Genomic DNA, 18868 nt, shown 5'->3' with positions numbered 1-18868 from the left:
TTCACTACCTCTCAAGATGGCCACCAGACTGAGCCCATCAGTGGAGTAACCCATTGATAAGTTAGAGCACTCAGGAGTCAATGGCTGCATGAAGCTTCCAGCTGGCAAAGCCTTTAACATGTCAGTGTTTGGGGAGACACTGCAGACTCACACCTTAACAGTGTCTGGTAGGGTCTGCTTGCTTCTGATAGTGCAGACACCGACCTAGGTTTGTTTTCGTGCTGACACCATTTGAGGATGGGTCTGAATTAGACAAGGCTGACAAGGTGATCCCTTGTAGAGAACACCTGAGTGACAGCATCCTTGGTCCTGGAAACATTCTATCAACAACCTGCCTCTTCCAAGGAGGGCCAAGGAAAACCCCTCCATCTGCCCAGCCCAGAGAAGAAGCAATGCACTGATGTGTCACACTGAGGATGCTGGCATTACGCTCTAAGTGACCCAATAGTTTAGGATTTAGCAGGGAGTGCACACACTCCCAAAGCCACGTATTCAAAATCAGCATTCATATAGACATGTAGTTTATTTTAAAAATTCATACCTTTCAGTAGGTTTTAAATAGCTTTCATTTCAGAACTGAAGAAGATTCCTGTTGCAACTGACTCTAGTTATTTATATGTAAATAAAATCATATGTAAATATGTGTAAATAAGTGTATACATAAATTAAATTTTACCTTTAAGATTTTTTTTTTTTTTTTTTTTTTTTTTTTTTTTTTTGGTTTTTCGAGACAGGGTTTCTCTGTGTAGCTTTGCGCCTTTCCTGGAGCTCACTTGGTAGCCCAGGCTGGCCTCGAACTCACAGCGATCCACCTGGCTCTGCCTCCCGAGTGCTGGGATTAAAGGCGTGCGCCACCAACGCCCGGCTACCTTTAAGATTTTAAGATACATTTATTTTCATGTTTTTTTATTCAGTAGAAATGTTTTATTTATACATTTCTCTATTATCCTTTCTATCTTCCTATATATTGGTTGTAGAAAGAAAATAATGTCTCAAACAAGTTTGTATAAACTGACATTACTTGCTGATGTTGTGTTGGCACTGTTCACTTTGCATTCCAAAGTCCTATTTACCAATGTTTTTAAAGCATATTTTAAAAAAATGTATTCTATTTAAGAATTTATACATGCAAACCAGGTGGTGGTGGTGCACACCTTTAATCTCAGCACTCAAGGGCTAGGGGCAGGTGGATCTCTGTGAGTTCGAGGCCATCTGGTCTAGAGTGAGTTCCAGGACAGCAAAAGTTGCATAGAGAGACCCTGTCTTGAAAAAAACAAAAATAGAATTTATTCATGCAAATAATGTATTTCAATCTGTGGTGATATTTGTCATCTAAGAAATAAAGCTTGCCTGGAGATCAGAAGACAGAGCCAGTCACAGAGTTAGCCTCAGAGGTCAGGCAGTGGTAGCACACACCTTTAATCATAGCACTCCGAGGCAGAGATCCATTTGGATCCATCCACACTGGGCTACATAAGATTAATCCAGTCTAAAAAAGAAACAGAGTCAGGCAGTGGTGACACACACCTTTAATTCCAGCCCATGGGATCACTCACCTTTAATCCCAGCACTAGGAAGGTTGAAACAGGAAGTGATATGGCTGGGCAGAGAAAGGAATATAAGGTAGGAGGAGACAGGAATTTGGTCTCTTGCAGAGGCTGTCAGGCTGAGGAGTTGGTGAGGTAAGAGGTGGTGGCTGTGGCTTGCTCTGCTTCTCTGATCTTTCAACCTGATATCTGGCTCCAGGTTTTTATTATAAGACCATTTAGGATTCGTACAACATCAATCATTTTCACAGCACATTCCTCCCCTCCGACTCCTCCCAGTCAGATGCCCCTATTCCCTACTGCACATCCTTATTTTATATATATCATATATTATATATATTAACACACACATATGTCATACTGAGTCTAATTAGTGCTGTCCACACATGCGTGGGTGTGGGACTACGTACTGGAGCATGGTCACTCTATCAGGGACCACCCCTGGAGGCCATCAACCATCCAGTAGCACCTCAGCTACACTTAGCAACACCTTTACATTTATTAGAGGGCTAAAGGAGCACAAGGCAGGATTTGATGTGCACACTCCACTGAAGGTGTCTCTCACACGTGTCACCAAAGTGACAAAAACTCACTAATATTGTCTGACCACTGAAAGACCCGAACCCTTCAGGCTTACACCCCCCCCAAGCCCCAGGAGAATAAGGAACCAAAAAGAAAACTAGTTCCAAGGGCAACCTGACTCAACCACTATTCAATCACCCCTACAACAATGTAACAATGTAAAAAGATTTCTGTTAAGAGATGTGCTCAACTGTGACTGGGATAGTTGCAAGTGTTCCAGGAAGGACCACTGTGACCTTTGTGTAAACTCCACTCCCCGCCCTGAAACCCCCCTTGAGGTTGCAGGAAAAATGTATATGCAGGCATGACTGTACCCACTCTGTGATCACCCTGTGATCAGACCATGATCTTGTGAAACGAAATTGTATGGGAATTGTAATCTTATGGCTTTTGTGGGTTTTTCCTTTAAAAGCCCCCATGGGGCTGCAGTAAGATGCAACTCTTGCTCTTTGGAGCAGAGTTTGCCCGTCTGTACAGTCGCTTCAATAAAAACCTCTTGCTGTTGCATAAACTGGACTGGAGTCTGGGTTCTTGGGGCGCCCCCTCGAGAAGGTAGTACCCTGGGTCTGGGGTCTATCACCACCTAGCGCATTTACTTCAAAAGAACATCTGTGAAATGATCCAGCTGGGCCATGAAGGAGAAATCTAATTAAAAGAAAGTATCTTTGCCATTATTTGGGCAACAATGAAACCACATAAGGAAAAAACAAAACCTGAAGCTTCTTTCACAGGCTCTGCCATGTGCTCTTCCCACACTGGTCCTGCGCTTTTAGCCACAGAAAATCATTTATCTTTCTTGTTTCGTATTGATTTTTGTGCATGGACTCACATTATCACCAGGAATGAAACAAACAAAGGAACAAAGATTGAGAGCCAAAACAACTCCTCAGGGCAAATTCCACAGTTAGCAGTGGTTGTGCAACTTAGCATACAAACCTTCAGCATTCTCAAACATTGCAACTTTCGAGTTCTTTTTCCAACGGTGACAAGCAGAAGAAACGTGACATCGGTCACGTTAGTGTTTCTCCACAACAGCTCTGCTACAAGATGGGGAAATGGCAGCTTGGTTTTTATTATGAGCACTGCAGGCTGCTTAGAAGCAAACCTGGCCTCCACCCACTAGATGGCAGTAGAACCTTCAGGGAGAGCAAAGAGGTCCCTTGTTGGAAATCTCCAGGTTGTTGTGTTCTTGCTTAGAATTCGTGGAGAATGAGGCCTGTGTCCTTGTTAAAAATAAAACATCCATCAGGCTTTTCATGGGGGCAGTTTGAAGTTACTGTAGAAAATTGTGAAAGTTTACATAGTCATATCCAACTGAGCTCACTTGGCTAAGATATGAACACAAGCAAACTTTCACTTAATTTCCTGGACCTTCCTATTAAACACCACAACTAGAACTGCCTTAAACAAAGTCTCTACTTGTGTATCTAATTAGTATGTGAAACTCAGTATGTTCAAATTGGGTATTTCAAAGACCTCTACTCAACAGAGCCAAATATTGCTAAAGCATCTGAGGAAGATCCCCAACATGGAAGACAGTGACCTGTAGTTATCAAGTATTTATCCAAACTCTATTCTTTAGATATATATATAGTATGTGTATCTGAATGTTTGTATGTGAGCCATGAGAATGCTGGAAGCCACAGAGGTCGTTAGTGTGAAGATATATTGGACTCCTGTGTGAGGGACTCCTTTCACCTTCTTATGTCCCTCAAATTTTCCATATCTTTCTATCCTGACTCAGAGTTAAGAAACTGTGAGATAAGATGATGAAATTCCCCCTCAAGTTTTTTCTTCCAAGTACTCTGTTAAAGAGATGATGAGGGGAGAGTGGCCGCAGAGGCAGTGAGAGACGCGGTCCTAATAAAGACCAGAAACTGAGCTATTACCCGCGCTGAGGAGTTAGTGAAAACCTTCTTAATCTTCTTATTAAGAGCTTGGAACAGGGACGTCTTTAATCTCAGCACCCGGGGAAGGAGCCATCTCCGTGGGATGTGACCAGAATGGATCCGAACACTCTGTCTGAGGCCAACCCAGGGCCCAGCTGCGGATCCTGTGAAACCCAATAACTTGGAGGTGTTGGTGAGATTGCCCTACTGAACAACCTGCTCAGCTGAGATCCTTTGGGAGAAGATTCAAAATCCTACAGTCTACAGTCTGAGAAAACAAGATCAGCTGAGGAGATGACGAATAAGCAAAACGTGACCTGAGAACACAAAAGAAGGTGCCACCCAGCCACGGAACCAGATCACCAGAATCATAAGCCTACACCACACCGACTGGGAACAGGTAAGCCCCCATCTCAAGACTGGCAGATCAGGTCCCTACCCATCGGAGTCCCAGGGACCAGACAGCTATCTTTCCCTGCTCCCCCACCAAAAAAAAAAAAAAAAAAAAAAAAAACACAAAAACAAAAACAAACAAACAAACAAACAAACAAAAAACAACCCCTACCAACCTAACCACCACTGAAACCATAAGCACACCCTGCACCAACTGGGAACAACTGCTCCCTGAGACAGAACCCACTAACACTCATTGGACTAAGCTGCTCCCGAAGTAATAGAGCCCAACAGCACCGATTTAACCAAGAACTCCTAGTGCACCAAGACTAACAATTAGAAAAAGAGAGGCACCTTCAGACACCACCTACACTGAGCAGAGGAAGAGATGTGTAGATGCCAGTGCAAAAATACAGGCAACAACATAAAGACCTATATGACAACATCAGAACCTAGCGATTCTATACCTGCAAGACCTGTACATACCAAGGCAGAAGAAACAGAAGAAATCAATCCTAAAAATGACTTTAAGAAGATAGAGGCACTTAAAGAGGAAATAAAAAACTCCCTTAAAGAGGAAGAAAAAAAATTGGAAGAAATCAAAGAAAGCCAAGAAAAAGCAATTAAACAGATGAAGGAAACAATTCAAGATTTGAAAATTGAAATTGAGACAATAAAGAAAACACAAACTGAGGGAATGCTGGAAATAGAAATCCTGACTAAACGAACAGGAACTACAGAAGCAAGCATAACCAACCGAATGAAAGAGACGGAACAGAGAATCTCTGACACTGAAGACGCAATAGAGAAAATAGATTCGTCAGTCAAAGAAAACACTAAAGACAAAAAAGTCATAACACAAAACGTCCAAGAAATTTGGGACACCATTAAAAGACCAAACCTAAGAATAATAGGGATAGAAGAAGGAGAAGAATACCAACTCAAAGGCACAGAAAATATATTCAACAAAATCATAGAAGAAAACTTCCCTAACCTAAAGAAAGAAATACCTATGAATATACAAGAAGCTTACAGAACACTGAATAGGTTGGATCAAAAAAAAAAAAAAGTCCCCTCACCACATAATAATCAAAACACTAAACACACAGAACAAAGAAGAAATATTAAGAGCCGCAAAGGAAAAAGACCAAGTAACATATAAAGACAAACCCATCAGAATAACACCAGACTTCTCAATAGAGACTATGAAAGCTAGAAGATCATGGACAAATCTTATGCAGACACTAAGAGACCACGGATGCCAACCCAGACTATTATACCCAGCAAAACTCTCAATCACCATAGGCGGAATAAACAAAATATTCCAGGATAAAACCAGATTTAATCAATACCTGTCCACAAACCCAGCCCTACAGCAGAAAGCACTAGAAGGGAAAATTCAACCCAAAGAAGCTAAACACATCCATGAAAAATCAAGCAATAGATAATCCCACACCAACATACACCACAGAAGGACAACACAACACAACCACAAAAAATAACAGGAATTAACAATCACTGGTCATTAATATCCATCAATATCAATGGTCTCAACTCACCTATAAAAAGACACAGTCTAACAGAATGGATAAGAAAACAGGACCCATCCATCTGCTGCATACAAGAAACACACCTTAACTTCAAAGACAGACACTACCTCCGAGTAAAGGGGTGGGAAAAGGCTTTCCAAGCAAATGGACCTAAGAAACAAGCTGGTGTAGCTAGCCTAATACCTAATAAAATAGACTTCAAACTAAAATCAATCAAAAGAGATCAGGATGGACATTACATATTTATCATGGGAAAAATCCACCAAGATGAAGTCTCGATTCTAAACATTTATGCCCCAAATACAAAGGCACTCACATTTATAAAAGAAACATTACTAAAGCTTAAATCGCACATCAAACCCCACGCATTAGTAGTGGGAGATTTCAACACACTGCTCTCACCAAAAGACCGATCTACCAGACTGAAACTTAATAAAGAAATAAAGGACCTAACAGATGTTATGACTCAAATGGACTTAATAGATATCTACAGAACATTCCATCCTAACACAAAAGAATATACCTTCTTCTCAGCACCCCATGGAACCTTCTCAAAAATTGATTACATTTGATCACAAAGCAAATCTCAACAGATACAAAAACATTGGCATAATCTCCTGTATCTTATCAGACCACCATGCCTTAAAGTTAGATTTCAACAACAACAAAAATTTTAAAAAGCCTACAGTCTCATGGAAACTGAATAATGTCCACCTGAAACACCAATGGGTCAAGAAAGAAATTAAAAATTTCCTAGAACTCAATGAAAATGAAAGTACAACATACCCAAACTTATGGGACACTATGAAAGCAGTGCTAAGAGGAAAATTCATAGCTCTAAATGCACACATAAAGAAGATGGAGAAATCTAATACCAATAAATTAACAGCACAACTGCTCTAGAACAAAAAGAAACAAACTCACCCAGGAGAAATAGATGGCAGGAAATAATCAAATTGAAGGCTGAAATCAATGAAATAGAAACCAAGAGAACAATAAAAAAAAAATCAATGAAACAAAGAGTTGGTTCTTTGAAAAAATCAACAAGATAGACAAACCCCTAGCCAAATTAACCAAAATGCAAAGAGAGAGCACCCAAATTAACAAAATCAGAAATGAAAAGGGAGACATAACAACAGACAACGTGGAAATCCAGAGAATCATCAGGTCATACTTCAAAAACCTCTACTCTACAAAATTGGAAAATCTAAAAGAAATGGACAATTTTCTGGATAGATACCACATACCAAAGTCAAATCAAGACCAGATAAACTATTTAAATAGACCAATAAACCCTAAAGAAATAGAAATAGTCATCAAAAGTCTCCCAACCAAAAAAAAAAAAAAAAAAAAAAAAAGCCCAGGACCAGATGGTTTCAGTGCAGAATTCTACCAGATTTTCAAAGAAGAACTAATTCCAATACTCTTCAAATTGTTCCACACAATAGAAACAGAAGGAACATTACCAAACTTTTTATGAGGCTACAATTACCCTGATACCCAAACCACACAAAGATGCAACAAAGAAAGAGAATTACAGACCAATCTCCCTCGTGAACATTGATGCAAAAACACTCAACAAAATATTGGCAAACTGAATCCAAGAACACATCAAAACAATTATTCACGATGACCAAGTAGTTTTCATCCCAGGGATGCAAGGATGGTTCAACATACGAAAATCTGTCAATGTAATACACCATATAAACAAACTGAAAGAAAAAAACCACATGATCATCTCATTAGATGCTGAAAAAGCCTTTGACAAAAATCTAACACCCCTTCATGATAAAGGTCTTAGAGACATCAGGAATACAAGGAACATTCCTAAACATAATAAAGGCAATTTACAGCAAGCCAATAGCCACCATCAAATTAAATGGAGAGAAACTCAAAGCGACTCCACTAAAATCAGGAACAAGACAAGGCTGTCCACTCTCCCTATATTTATTCAATATAGTACTTGAAGTTCTAGCTAGAGAAATAAGACAACAAAAAGAGATCAAGGGGATCCAAATTGGAAAGGAAGAAGTCAAATTTTCACTATTTGCAGATGATATGATAGTATACATAAGTGACCCCCAAAATTCTACCAGGGAACTCCTACAGTTGATAAACTCCTTCAGTAAAGTGGCAGGATACAAGATCAACTCATAAAAATCAGTAGCCCTCTTATACACAAATTATAAAGGGGCTGAGAAAGAAGTCAGAGAAACATCACTCTTCACAATAGCCACAAATAATATAAAATACCTTGGGATAACACTAACTAAACAAGTTAAGCTAACTAAACAAAAAGTTGATAAGAACTTTAAATCTCTAAAAAAATAAATTGAAGAAGATATCAGAAAATGGAAGGATCTCCCATGCTCATGGATAGATATGATTAACATAGTAAAAATGGCAATCTTACCAAAAGCAATCTACAGATTCAATGCAATCCCCATCAAAATCCCAACACAATTCTTCACAGACTTGGAAAGAAAAATACTCAACTCCATATGGAAAAACAAAAGACCCAGGATAGCTAAAAGAATCCTGTATAATAAAGCAACCTCTGGAGGCATCACCATCCCTGACCTCAAGCACTACTATAGAGCTATAGTAATAAAAACAGCTTGGTACTGGCACAAAAACCGACATACAGACCAATGGAATCGAATTGAAGACCCTGACATTAATCCACGCACATATGAACACCTGACAAAGAAGCCAAAACTATACAATGGAAAAAAGAAAGTATCTTCAACAAATGGTGCTGGGATAACTGAATGTCAATATATAAAAGATTACAAATAGATCCATATCTGTCACCATGCACAAAACTCAAGTCCAAGTGGATCAAAGACCTCAATATAAATCCAGTTACACTAAACTTAATAGAAGAGAAAGTAGAAAGTAGTCTTGAACGCATTGGCACAGGAGATCACTTCCTAAATATAACAACAATTAATAAATGGGACCTCTTGAAACTGAGAAGCTTTTGTAGGGCAAAAGACACGGTCAATAAGACAAAAAGAAAGCCAATAGAATGGGAAAAGACCTTCACCAACCCCACATCTAACAGAGGACTGATCTCCAAAGTATATCAAGAACTCAAGAAACTAGACATCAAATACTGAACAATCCAATTTTTTAAAAAGGGGTAAAGGGCTAAACAGATAATTCTCAAAAGAAGACTCTCAAATGGCTGAAAGTCATTTAAGGAAATGCTCAGCATCCTTAGTCATCAGAGAAATGCAAATCAAAATGACTCTGAGATACCACCTTATACCTCCCAGAATGGCCATGATCAAAACACTAACGACAGTCTATGTTGGAGAGGATTCGGAGCAAAGGGAACACTCCTCCACTGCTGATGGGAATGCAAACTTGTACAACCACTGCAGAAATCAGTATGGTGGTTTCTCAGAAAATTGGGAATCGATCTACCTCAAGACCTAGCCATACCACTCTTGGGCATATACCCAAGGAATGCTCAATCATACCACAAAGATACATGCTCAACTATGTTCATAGCAGTACTATTTGTAATAGCCAGAACCTGGAAACAGCCTAGATGCTCGTCAACTGAAGAATGGATTAAGAAAATGTGGTACATATACACAGTGGAGTACTATTCAGCAGAGAAAAACAATGACATCATGAAATTTGCAGGCAAATGGATGGAACTAGAAAATATCATCTTGAGTGAGGTAACCCAAATCCAGAAGGACAAACATGGTATGTACTCACTCATAAGTGAATACTAATGTTCTAGGACAGTCAAGGCTACACAGAGAAACCCTGTCTCAAAAATCCAAAATAAATAAAGAAGCACACACTGCATGTACGTATGAAATTTCCAAACAACAGAAACAAGCTTTATTTTTAAACGCAGCTGTAATTTAGTTAATTATTGTAAAGTCATGCTAAGAAGTCACAGAAATGGGACAGTGGAGGCTGCCACCTCTGCCTGAGAAGTCCCTCTGACTCTCTTTTAAGGGCGACACACGGTGCTTAGTGTGGAGTGCAAAGGAGGAAGCAGTAAGAACGCAGAGTTTTGCTAGGGCTTGGACAAAAGAGTCGCGAGAACTAAGTCACTGTGCCGTGGCCCATTTTTCAACCTTGGAGACATGTCACAGCCAGGCTACCTTCACATCTTCCTAGGTGATATCTATATTGTAAATTACATGCAACCCAGAAAAATGACAACTTCAGTCTCTCTTCTGAAGTCTCCAAGGCTGGATGGAGGTATATCCAAGGTTTTCACTGGGCTAAACCCCCGGGGAAGGTTAATTACTAGATCCATATGAAGAAGAAAAACAGGGCAATGTGAAACCAGATGAAAACAGGAGTTACACAACTCCCTGGAACTTTGTGTGTATTTTTTGAGAGCTACTGACAGGATTGATGAATTAACTCTGGCACAGTGTAATCTGACAATGTAACTCATCTGAACACTGTTACAGATTAAGGGTACAGCCATGAGCTTGTGCAATAAACCCAAGTCTCTGGTTGAAAAGACAAGTAGACGGGTATTAAAGAACAGAACGGAACCTCAGCAATGTACACATATGGAACTAATACATAACATTTGAACTTCGACTAGAAATGGATACAACTTCTTTCCAAGGTTAAACAGATCTTTGTATAAAGTTTGCTTTTCAACTGCAATGACTATTGTGCTGCATAGTGATGGGGAGGGGAGCATTATTCAAACGGGAGTAAATAGCACCCCCTGTTGGCAATTACCAGAATTTCCTGTCCGGTGAAATTACCTCTGCTTCTATAAAACAGCAAGGTTGAAAGCTGCTTGTAAGGCTCCTCTTCCGCCTTCAGCTTCTGCACTCCAGACTATTGCACAAGCCATTCTGAACTACATTTATGTATTACTTACGTTTTCTTCCAACCACAAGGAATTACTTAATATCCACTTCCCTGCCAAGTTCTCTTCCCCAATTCTTTCTGGGGTTTGGACAAGGTGTTCTCTTGGCCAAGCAAATCTCCGCCCTCCGGTTAAATTCTTCTTTCAGAGTTAAGATGAAAAGTGATTTCTAAGAAGTCTTGCTTAATGATAAAAAACAATTAGAGCATACTGAGAACTTACTAAATGTCAGATACTGCTCTAAGTTCTTTTGAATCATTAAAGTTTCTGCTCATTAGGAAAGCTGCAGGAAATGGAGATGGTTACCCATTGCGTGGGAGAAGAAACCGACGCAGAGAGGAAATACCTAAAAGTGTTAGAAAAATGAACCAGGAAGTTAGTGGTAAAGAAAGAAAACTTTAATGCTGGACTGGAGAATAAGGTAGTTAAAAAATAGGCTGGAGGGGCTAGAGAAGTGGCTCAGTGCTTGGAAGCACTGGCTGCTCTCCCAGAGGACTCAGGCTCAGTCCCAGCACCCGTATGACAGCTCAAAATGGTGTGTAACTGCAGTTTTAGGGGATCTGACGCCGTCTTCTGGCCTCAACAGGCAGGAGGCATGCACGTGGCGCAGACAAACATGCAATCAAAGCAGAAAATGCAGTAGAAGACAGCACTTTGGGGCATACCCAGCTCAAGTCTCTGCAAATCCTTCTTGCTTTAGTTCCTTTGTGCTAACATGAAGAGCATTCTCGGGCTGAATATCTCAGGCTCACATAGCTCCCTAAACCTCAGGACGATGACAGCTGGAGCCCAAGGACGCGCAGCCACGTCCGGCTGGATAGGTTCCCAAATTTGCCTCCAAAATAGTCAGGTACGGGATAAGCTGCTTCGAGACAGGGGAGCTCAAGGCCAGCCTTCCACCATGCCAGGTGCGAATGTTGTGGACACCTGGGGGAGAGGAACGGCTGGCCTGGAAGCCTCCCTTCACAGACTCGGTGCCCAGGAGGCTGACCACAGCCCGCCAGCTTGGTACACGGAGGCCGCGCAGCCGAAGCGGAGCTCGCCCAGAGGCGGCAAAAGTGGCGGGAAGTCATCCCCGCCCCGCCCACTAGCTCCGTGCCGGGGGCGTGGCGAGAACAAGCCCCGCCCACACCGAGCGGCTCCTCTCGGCAACCGGCACAACACAACAAGATGGCCGCCGCGCCGCCGGTCGCCTGAGGGCCCGCGTCTCCGTGAGGCCCGTCCCGCGAGGCTGTCCCTCCCGCTCCTCAGGCGGTGAAGCGTGCTTCGGCGTCGGCACCGAGCGGGGCAGGCGTGCGGCTAAGGCCGGGAGGCCCGGGGCCAGCGTGAGGTGGGCCGGCTCGGGACGGATTCGGGGCGGGGGTGTGAGCTTGGAAAGGGGATTGGACGGGAGGGAGGAAGGGCAGGGGCGGGCGAGGGAGGGCAGGGAGGGTGCGACGCTCTGAAGGGTGAGGTCCCGCTGGGAGGAAGGCCCGGCTGTGTCCCCCCGAATGCCTGCCACGGAGACGGGAGCAGTGAATGTGGACGCCACACTTGATTTCCTTAAACCTTAGCTCGGTGGCTCTAGGCAGGGCCCCTTTTTAAAGTATGTGAACGGGGCACATGCCGTGGCGCACATGTGGAGTCACTTCTGTCCTCCGCCGTTTACCAGGGTTCCAGATATGGAACTTAGGTCATCAAATTAGCACCGGATGCCTTTACCCACTGAGCCCCCTCGCAGGCCCCCTGGGCATGTTTCTTAACTACTTCCTTGATGTCTTAGTTATTGCTGTGGTAAGACACTGTGACCAAAATCAACTTGGGGAGGAAAGGGTTTGTCTTATAAGTCCCTGAGGAAAATCAAGGCAGGAACTCAACCAAGGAATTTAAGCAGAAGCAGTGGAGGAATGCTGCTTACTGGCTTGTCCCTCTTGGCTTGCTCATTCTGCTTTCAAAATACTGTCCAGGACCACTTCCCCAGGGGTGGTATGGTCCCCAGGGATCTGGGCCCTCTCCCATTAATCAAGAAAATGTCCTACAGGCCAATCTTTGGTTTTTCAAGGCAGGGTTTCTCTGTGTAACAGCCCTGGCTATCCTGGAACTCATATGTAGACCAGGCTGGCTTTGAACTCACAGAGATCCACCTGTCTCTGCCTCCCAAGTGCTAGGATTAAAGGTGTGCTCCTCCACTGCCTGGCACCTACAGGCCAATCTTTTGGATGCATTTTATCAATTAAAATTCCCTCTTCACAGTTATGTCTAGGTTTGTGTCAAGTTGACAAAAACCAATCAGCACACTTGATCTGTTTCTTCATGTTGTAAGAGTCATATCTAATCACTTTTGAGTGTTCGCCATGTGTCAGATACAGTTCTAAACACTACTTAAGTATAAAGTCATTTAGAATTTAATGTAACTGGAAGTTGCATTCACACTTTAAAACTGAGCAAGTAACCTCAAAGTAAATAATTTGTCTTAATGTTAGATAGTAAATGAAAAACGATTTTGATTTAGGCCATGTAATTCTAGAATCCAAGGTCTTGATTGCTAACTACCACTTGTAAATGAGATGAGTCATTTTGTTGTAACATAGCATCTTAAGGATTTAAATTTGGCAATGTCTGGAGCTGGAGAGATGCCTCAGAGGTTTAGAGCACTGGCTGCTCTTCCAGAGGTCCTGAGTTCAGTCCCCAGCACCCACATGGTGCTGTATATTTTTTTTTAATGGCAGTGTCTTTGGAGTGTTCACCTGTCCCTTCCAGGCAGTAGGCCTTCTTATTGTTCACACAATAGGCAGCCTTCCTCTACTCTCCTGGGGCTTACAGTCTGATGGGAGAAACACATCCAATGGAATGAATGTGTATAAATCAGTTAGTGCAGAGTCCACAGTGCAGAGACTGTCTTCTCGTACATTCTGAGTGTAGAGACCTCAGCTGTGTGTTCGCTCCTCAAGTCATAAAAATTGTTCAGTGAAGTTGGATAAATAAACTAATAGAGAGGGACGGGAAGTTTGTGAGGTGGAGGGAAGAACTAAGGTTGTAAATAGATAGAGGAAGGTATACTAGCCAGGGTGTTAACATGGAAAGGCATGTTCTGAGATAATCAGGTTGAAGTGAAGATGAGCGGCGGTTGGGTGTGTTGTTTGAGTGTTCGAATGGAGAAGGATGTGGTACTTGTTGAACTGAGAGATAAGCAGGTGAGGAAGATGGGATCGATACTGAAGTTAAGGGAGAGCAGTAGAACTGTGGAGAAATGGGGGGAAGACTGGTGTCTGGGAACGGGGACAGGACTTGTGGGGAAACTTGGCAGTTCAGATGGTGGTGAAAAGTAAAAGGCGGAAGTGGGTGGCATGGAGTGGGGCGTTGGCTTTAAGACGAATTGTGCCGAGGTTAGAGACCTTGAAGGATGATGACGTTTAACGAGAATAGTTAACTAAGCCAGAAGGGGTAGAATGAAGAGAATCAGAGGGACAGTAGTAAGATGTTAAAGCGCTAAGGAAAAACTGTTGGGGTTGTTAGGTCAGGGCAAGTATCTGGGTTTGTGAGTGGCAGGATGTCGTGTGTTATAGCTTAGTCATATGAATCTAATTGTCACAACACTCCAGTGGCTCTCTTGCTCTGTTGAACATCTGCTGGGCATTTAAAAACAAATCTCCAGCTCTCCACTCATTTTCTTGTTTCTATTTTGTTCCTTGACAGCACGAGCACTACCTTTCCCTGTCTTCTCTTTTCCATTGTTTCCATTTGTCCATTCTGGGGTCAAACTTCAACCCATTGCAAACAACAACCCAGGGCCATACTTCTGTTTGTTCCTTAAGAAATGAGTGGTGACAACCAAAGTTAACTAGAACATGCTAGTGGCCAGTATTTACACAGGGTTTACCAAGTACCAAATACCATAACAAACTTGTATTTGTTGTGTGATATTTTGTTTGTGTTCTGACAAATAAGGCTTGCCTGGAGATCAGAGGGTGGAGCTAGCCACTAGTTAACCACAGAAGCCAGGCAGTGGTGGCACACACCTTTAATCCCAGCATTTGAGAGGAGGAAGCAAGAAGATCAGGAGTTCAAGGCCACCCTGGGCTATACATATTGAACCAGTCTAAAAGAGAAATGGAGCTGGGCACTGGTGGTGCACGCCTTTAAACCCAGCACTAAGGAGGTGCAGACAGGAATTAGAAGGCAAGTGGAGACAGGATATCATCCCATTCAGTCTGAGGATTCATGGAGACAGGATCTCCGCCCCATTCAGTCTGAGATTTCATAGAGGTATGAAGTCTCTGATGGCCCGCTGCTCTGCTTCTCTGATCTTTTAGCTTTCACCCTTAATATCTGACTTTGGGTTTTTATTTGATAAGACTAATTAGGATCACACGTCATATATTGTCACATTGGAAGAACTAAATACATACTATCTCATATTTTACAGATGAAGAGTTCATTTGCCAAAGTTCCACACTAATTGGATAAGCCAAAATTTTAATTCTCCTATGATCCCCAAACCTGTGCTCTTTGTTACCATGTCACATAGCTAAATGAGTTTTCTGGGGTTTGGATCATGTTTTCATCGTGTCCTGCAGGGCACCACATGCCTTACACAAAACAAACTCTAAGTGACTTCTGCCTCACTACAATATTACATAGTTAGTTCACTGCACACATACACACACATCACTACTTTAAACTGCTAACTTACATATGTCTGTACTTTTTCTTTCATTTTTCTCATGTGTAACTAACCATATAAGTCAGAAAAGCTTTCTCCCGAAGTCACAAAACTACTGTTTATACCACCATCACAAAACTTTTTGCTCTTTATTTTAAAAGGGTGGCTAAAATAACTAAAACAACAAAAACCCATTTGTGTCTAATATCATACTATTCTTTCATGGAAGAGGGTCTCTTGGTCATATTATTGATTCTATGTTAAGGTGAACTGGCATTCTCCTTCAGATATGAACAATACACTCAAGCTTGAGGAACTAGGCTTGATGCAAACACTTAGATAAAATGTATTTACTCTTTGTGGTGGTTTGAATTAGGGTGGCCCCCATAAGCTCATATATCTGAGTACTTGGTCCCCAGCTGGTGGAACTGTTTGGGAAGGATTAGGAGCAGTGGCTTTTTTGGAGGAGTAGTGTCACTAGGGGTGGGCCAGGTAGTTCGCCTTCTGCTTGTGGATGAAGATGTGAGGCCTCAGCTGCTGCTGCAGCACTATGCCTGCCTGCCTGCCTGCCACCATGCTGCCTGCCATGATGGTCATGAACTACCCCTCTGGAACTGTAACCTTTGATAAGTTCTTCCTTCTCTAAGTTGCCTTGTTATAGTGTCTTGCCACAGCAATAGAAAGTAACTAAGACACTTTCGAATAAAATTAATTAATTAATGGATGACAAATACTCTAGGTTATAGTTTTCATAAAGGCAAGAAATTCAAAACAAAACAAAACAGGGAGGTACAGGCCCATCCTCTTATATCCTTTTTCCTGTCTCAGCATATCTGATGATTATAAAAATAGAATAATGTGTATCATATACTATAGATATATTTTTTATATTTTTCTTGTTTTTGTTTAAAAAAAAGCACCCTATATCTTTAGACAATTCAATTATTTTGCATCTTACATCTTAGTCTTCTCTCCAAATCATCGAAATTGTAAACCATCTAGAATTTCTCTTGTCAAATCCTAGTGATCTGCCAGGCGGTGGTGGTGCACGCCTTTAGTCCCAGCACTCGGGAGGCAGAGCCAGGCGGATCTCTGTGAGTTCGAGGCCAGCCTGGGCTACCAAGTGAGTTCCAGGAAAGACGCAAAGCTACACAGAGAAACCCTGTCTCCAAAAACCAAAACAAAACAAAACAAAAAATCCTAGTGATCATCTCACTAAATTATTATGAAGTCTTGTTACCTCTCCTGCTAAGTAAAATTTTATTTACCCAGTCATAGAATTAGAAAAGTATTCTGTGGATTCCAGAAACCTTTTTATAACCTGTGACCTGAAAGATTAAGTGATGGTTCCAAAGTTACAGTGCACCTGCAGGTCCCTCCTTGAGTTGCCCGAGTCTGGATATTGGAACCTATACTGTCTCATGGGGTAACTATCCTGTGAGCCAAGGTTTGGGATTACAGGTTTTGTCAATGGAGACTCAGGCAGCACTGAGGGACAGAAATGGAACTGAGGTTTGGGAACAGTTTCATTGGTTGCAGATCAACACTTGTCTTATTTGAACATGGTTTGATACCTTAGCAAACCTGCGATTAAGAAAAGCTGGACTAAGACTCAGCTACTTGTTTCAAAAGTATATTGTTAAGTTAGACTTTCAGTTTAGTTTGTACACGAAGGTTGTGTTTGGCTGTATAGAAACTCAAGGCCAAAGGAATGCAAACCGCAGGCCAAATTCTTCAACATACATAAATATGTGTATACATCATTCTATTACAGTATCTCCTTCTGATACCAATTTATCATTAGATTGAAAACTACTTTAAATGTTTTTTCCTAAAACTTAACTGTGTATTTGAGAGCTGAAGGTATGTGTTGGATCATCCAAGGTGACATTTAAAGGGGACAAAAGGGAAACTTAGCGGAGTACTGGCATTTGGACTGAGTAGAGGATCATGATCCAGCAAAGGAGGCTATGGAGTAGCCAGAAAGACAGAAGGAAGCCAATAGAACATGCTGTCACAGACCAGTTGATGGGAGGAAAGGGTGCTTACAAGTATTGGTTGTCATGTATTCCCATATGTGACCCTGTATGGGAAGGACTGGGAAAAGTTCGGGCTGATAAACTGAGAAAAGAAGTAACAAGAAAGACTCCGACCTGAGCATGTGTCAGTGGCAGGCCTTCCAGGGTCTCATCCCTGTGGAGGGGCGATCAGCATTTAAGACAGCACCCGTTCCATAAGTTTAGAGAAGTATGGGCCAAGTCTCCATAGCCTTTGAGTTCACAGCCTTATGGTCTTAGAGCTCTAGAGGTAATCTAATACTCTTAATAACTGCAGAGAGTTAACGTTATTAAATACATTGAAAACTCTTACAGGTTTTGATGGCCACCTGGTTTTATTCTTGCTGGCAATGAAGAAAGTATCTGAACAAAAGCTCTCCAAAGCAAAGATGCCACTGTCATCTCATTTTTCTGGGTCATCACCTCTTATGTCCAGTATGCGATCCAGGTCACTTTCACCTTTAATTGGGTCTGAGACTCCACCTTTTCATACTGGCGGACAGTGGTCTGTACAGGCTGAGCTTACAGAGGAAAACACCATGCCTTTGGACTCCCAACACCATAAAGGTACTGCTAAAAATGTGTCTGCTCTCACACGTAAGTAGAGATGGGAAGTACTGAGCTTAGATGTAGGACCCGGATGTAACACCCTCCTGAACTAACTTGAATTGCTGTTTTAACTGGTACAAACTGTGAGAATGGGGAGAGGACTGAGGCTTTGGGTGAGGAAAGAGATGTCTGTGAAGGTGTCAGGGGTGGGGAGTTTCTAGAAGAGGAGGTTGGATTTCTTGTTGAGTTCTTTCAAGCTCTTCCTAGGAATATTCCACCCTCTTTGTTTAGGTGGGGTTGGACATCCTCCTTACCTGAGAGAGGAGTGCTTTCAAGGTAGACGTTCAGTAGAAATGTGCTTAGCCGTGCTCACCTCTTCAGTCTGCTGTTTTTCAAACTGCCTCTCCGTGAGAGCACTGATTTCCACTTAGGGACCATGCACATGGCCCCCCAGCATTTCAAGTCTTTTTTTTTTTTCTTAAAAACTTTCTGCTGTGCTAGTTCCTGTTTTCAGAAATACTTTATTCTTTACTAGGTCTTGAAATCCCATCAACCTCTGCTGATCTGATGGTTTTATATATTAGTTGCAGGATATTGAGAAAAATAATTTAAAATATTTATTTTTGTATGTTCATGTTTTGCCTGCATGTGTACCAATGCACTACTTGTATGCCTGGTGCCCTTGGAGGCCAGATGAGAGTATTGGATCCCTTTGTGAGCTGCTGTGTAGGTGCTGGGATCAAACCCATGTCCTCTGAATAGCAGCCAGTGCTCTTAACTAATGAGCCGTTT

The 18868-nt window shown here is 42.0% G+C and overlaps 1 protein-coding gene across 12 annotated transcripts in view; it reads left to right on the top strand.

The window, feature by feature from the left end:
* Positions 1–11971: 11971 nt before the first annotated feature.
* Cntrl (centriolin) overlaps positions 11972–18868 on the top strand; it is an 88546-nt gene continuing 81649 nt past the window's right edge. For 9 of the 12 annotated variants that reach the window (XM_037204494.1, XM_037204497.1, XM_037204499.1 and 6 more), the window contains exons 1-2: positions 11974–12158; positions 17843–18094. In XM_037204494.1, the coding sequence (XP_037060389.1) occupies positions 17878–18094 (217 nt within the window). In that variant the 5' untranslated portion in view covers positions 11974–12158; positions 17843–17877. Of the gene's footprint in view, positions 12159–17842; positions 18095–18868 lie in introns of all 12 variants that reach the window. The other 3 variants (XM_037204495.1, XM_028886089.2, XR_005091297.1) reach the window with 2 other exon arrangements.

Source organism: Peromyscus leucopus, chromosome 4, assembly GCF_004664715.2.
Source record: "Peromyscus leucopus breed LL Stock chromosome 4, UCI_PerLeu_2.1, whole genome shotgun sequence".
Classification (NCBI taxonomy): domain Eukaryota; kingdom Metazoa; phylum Chordata; class Mammalia; order Rodentia; family Cricetidae; genus Peromyscus; species Peromyscus leucopus.
The sequence above is the reverse complement of the archived record's forward strand: the minus strand, read 5'-3'. Positions and strand labels throughout refer to the sequence as shown.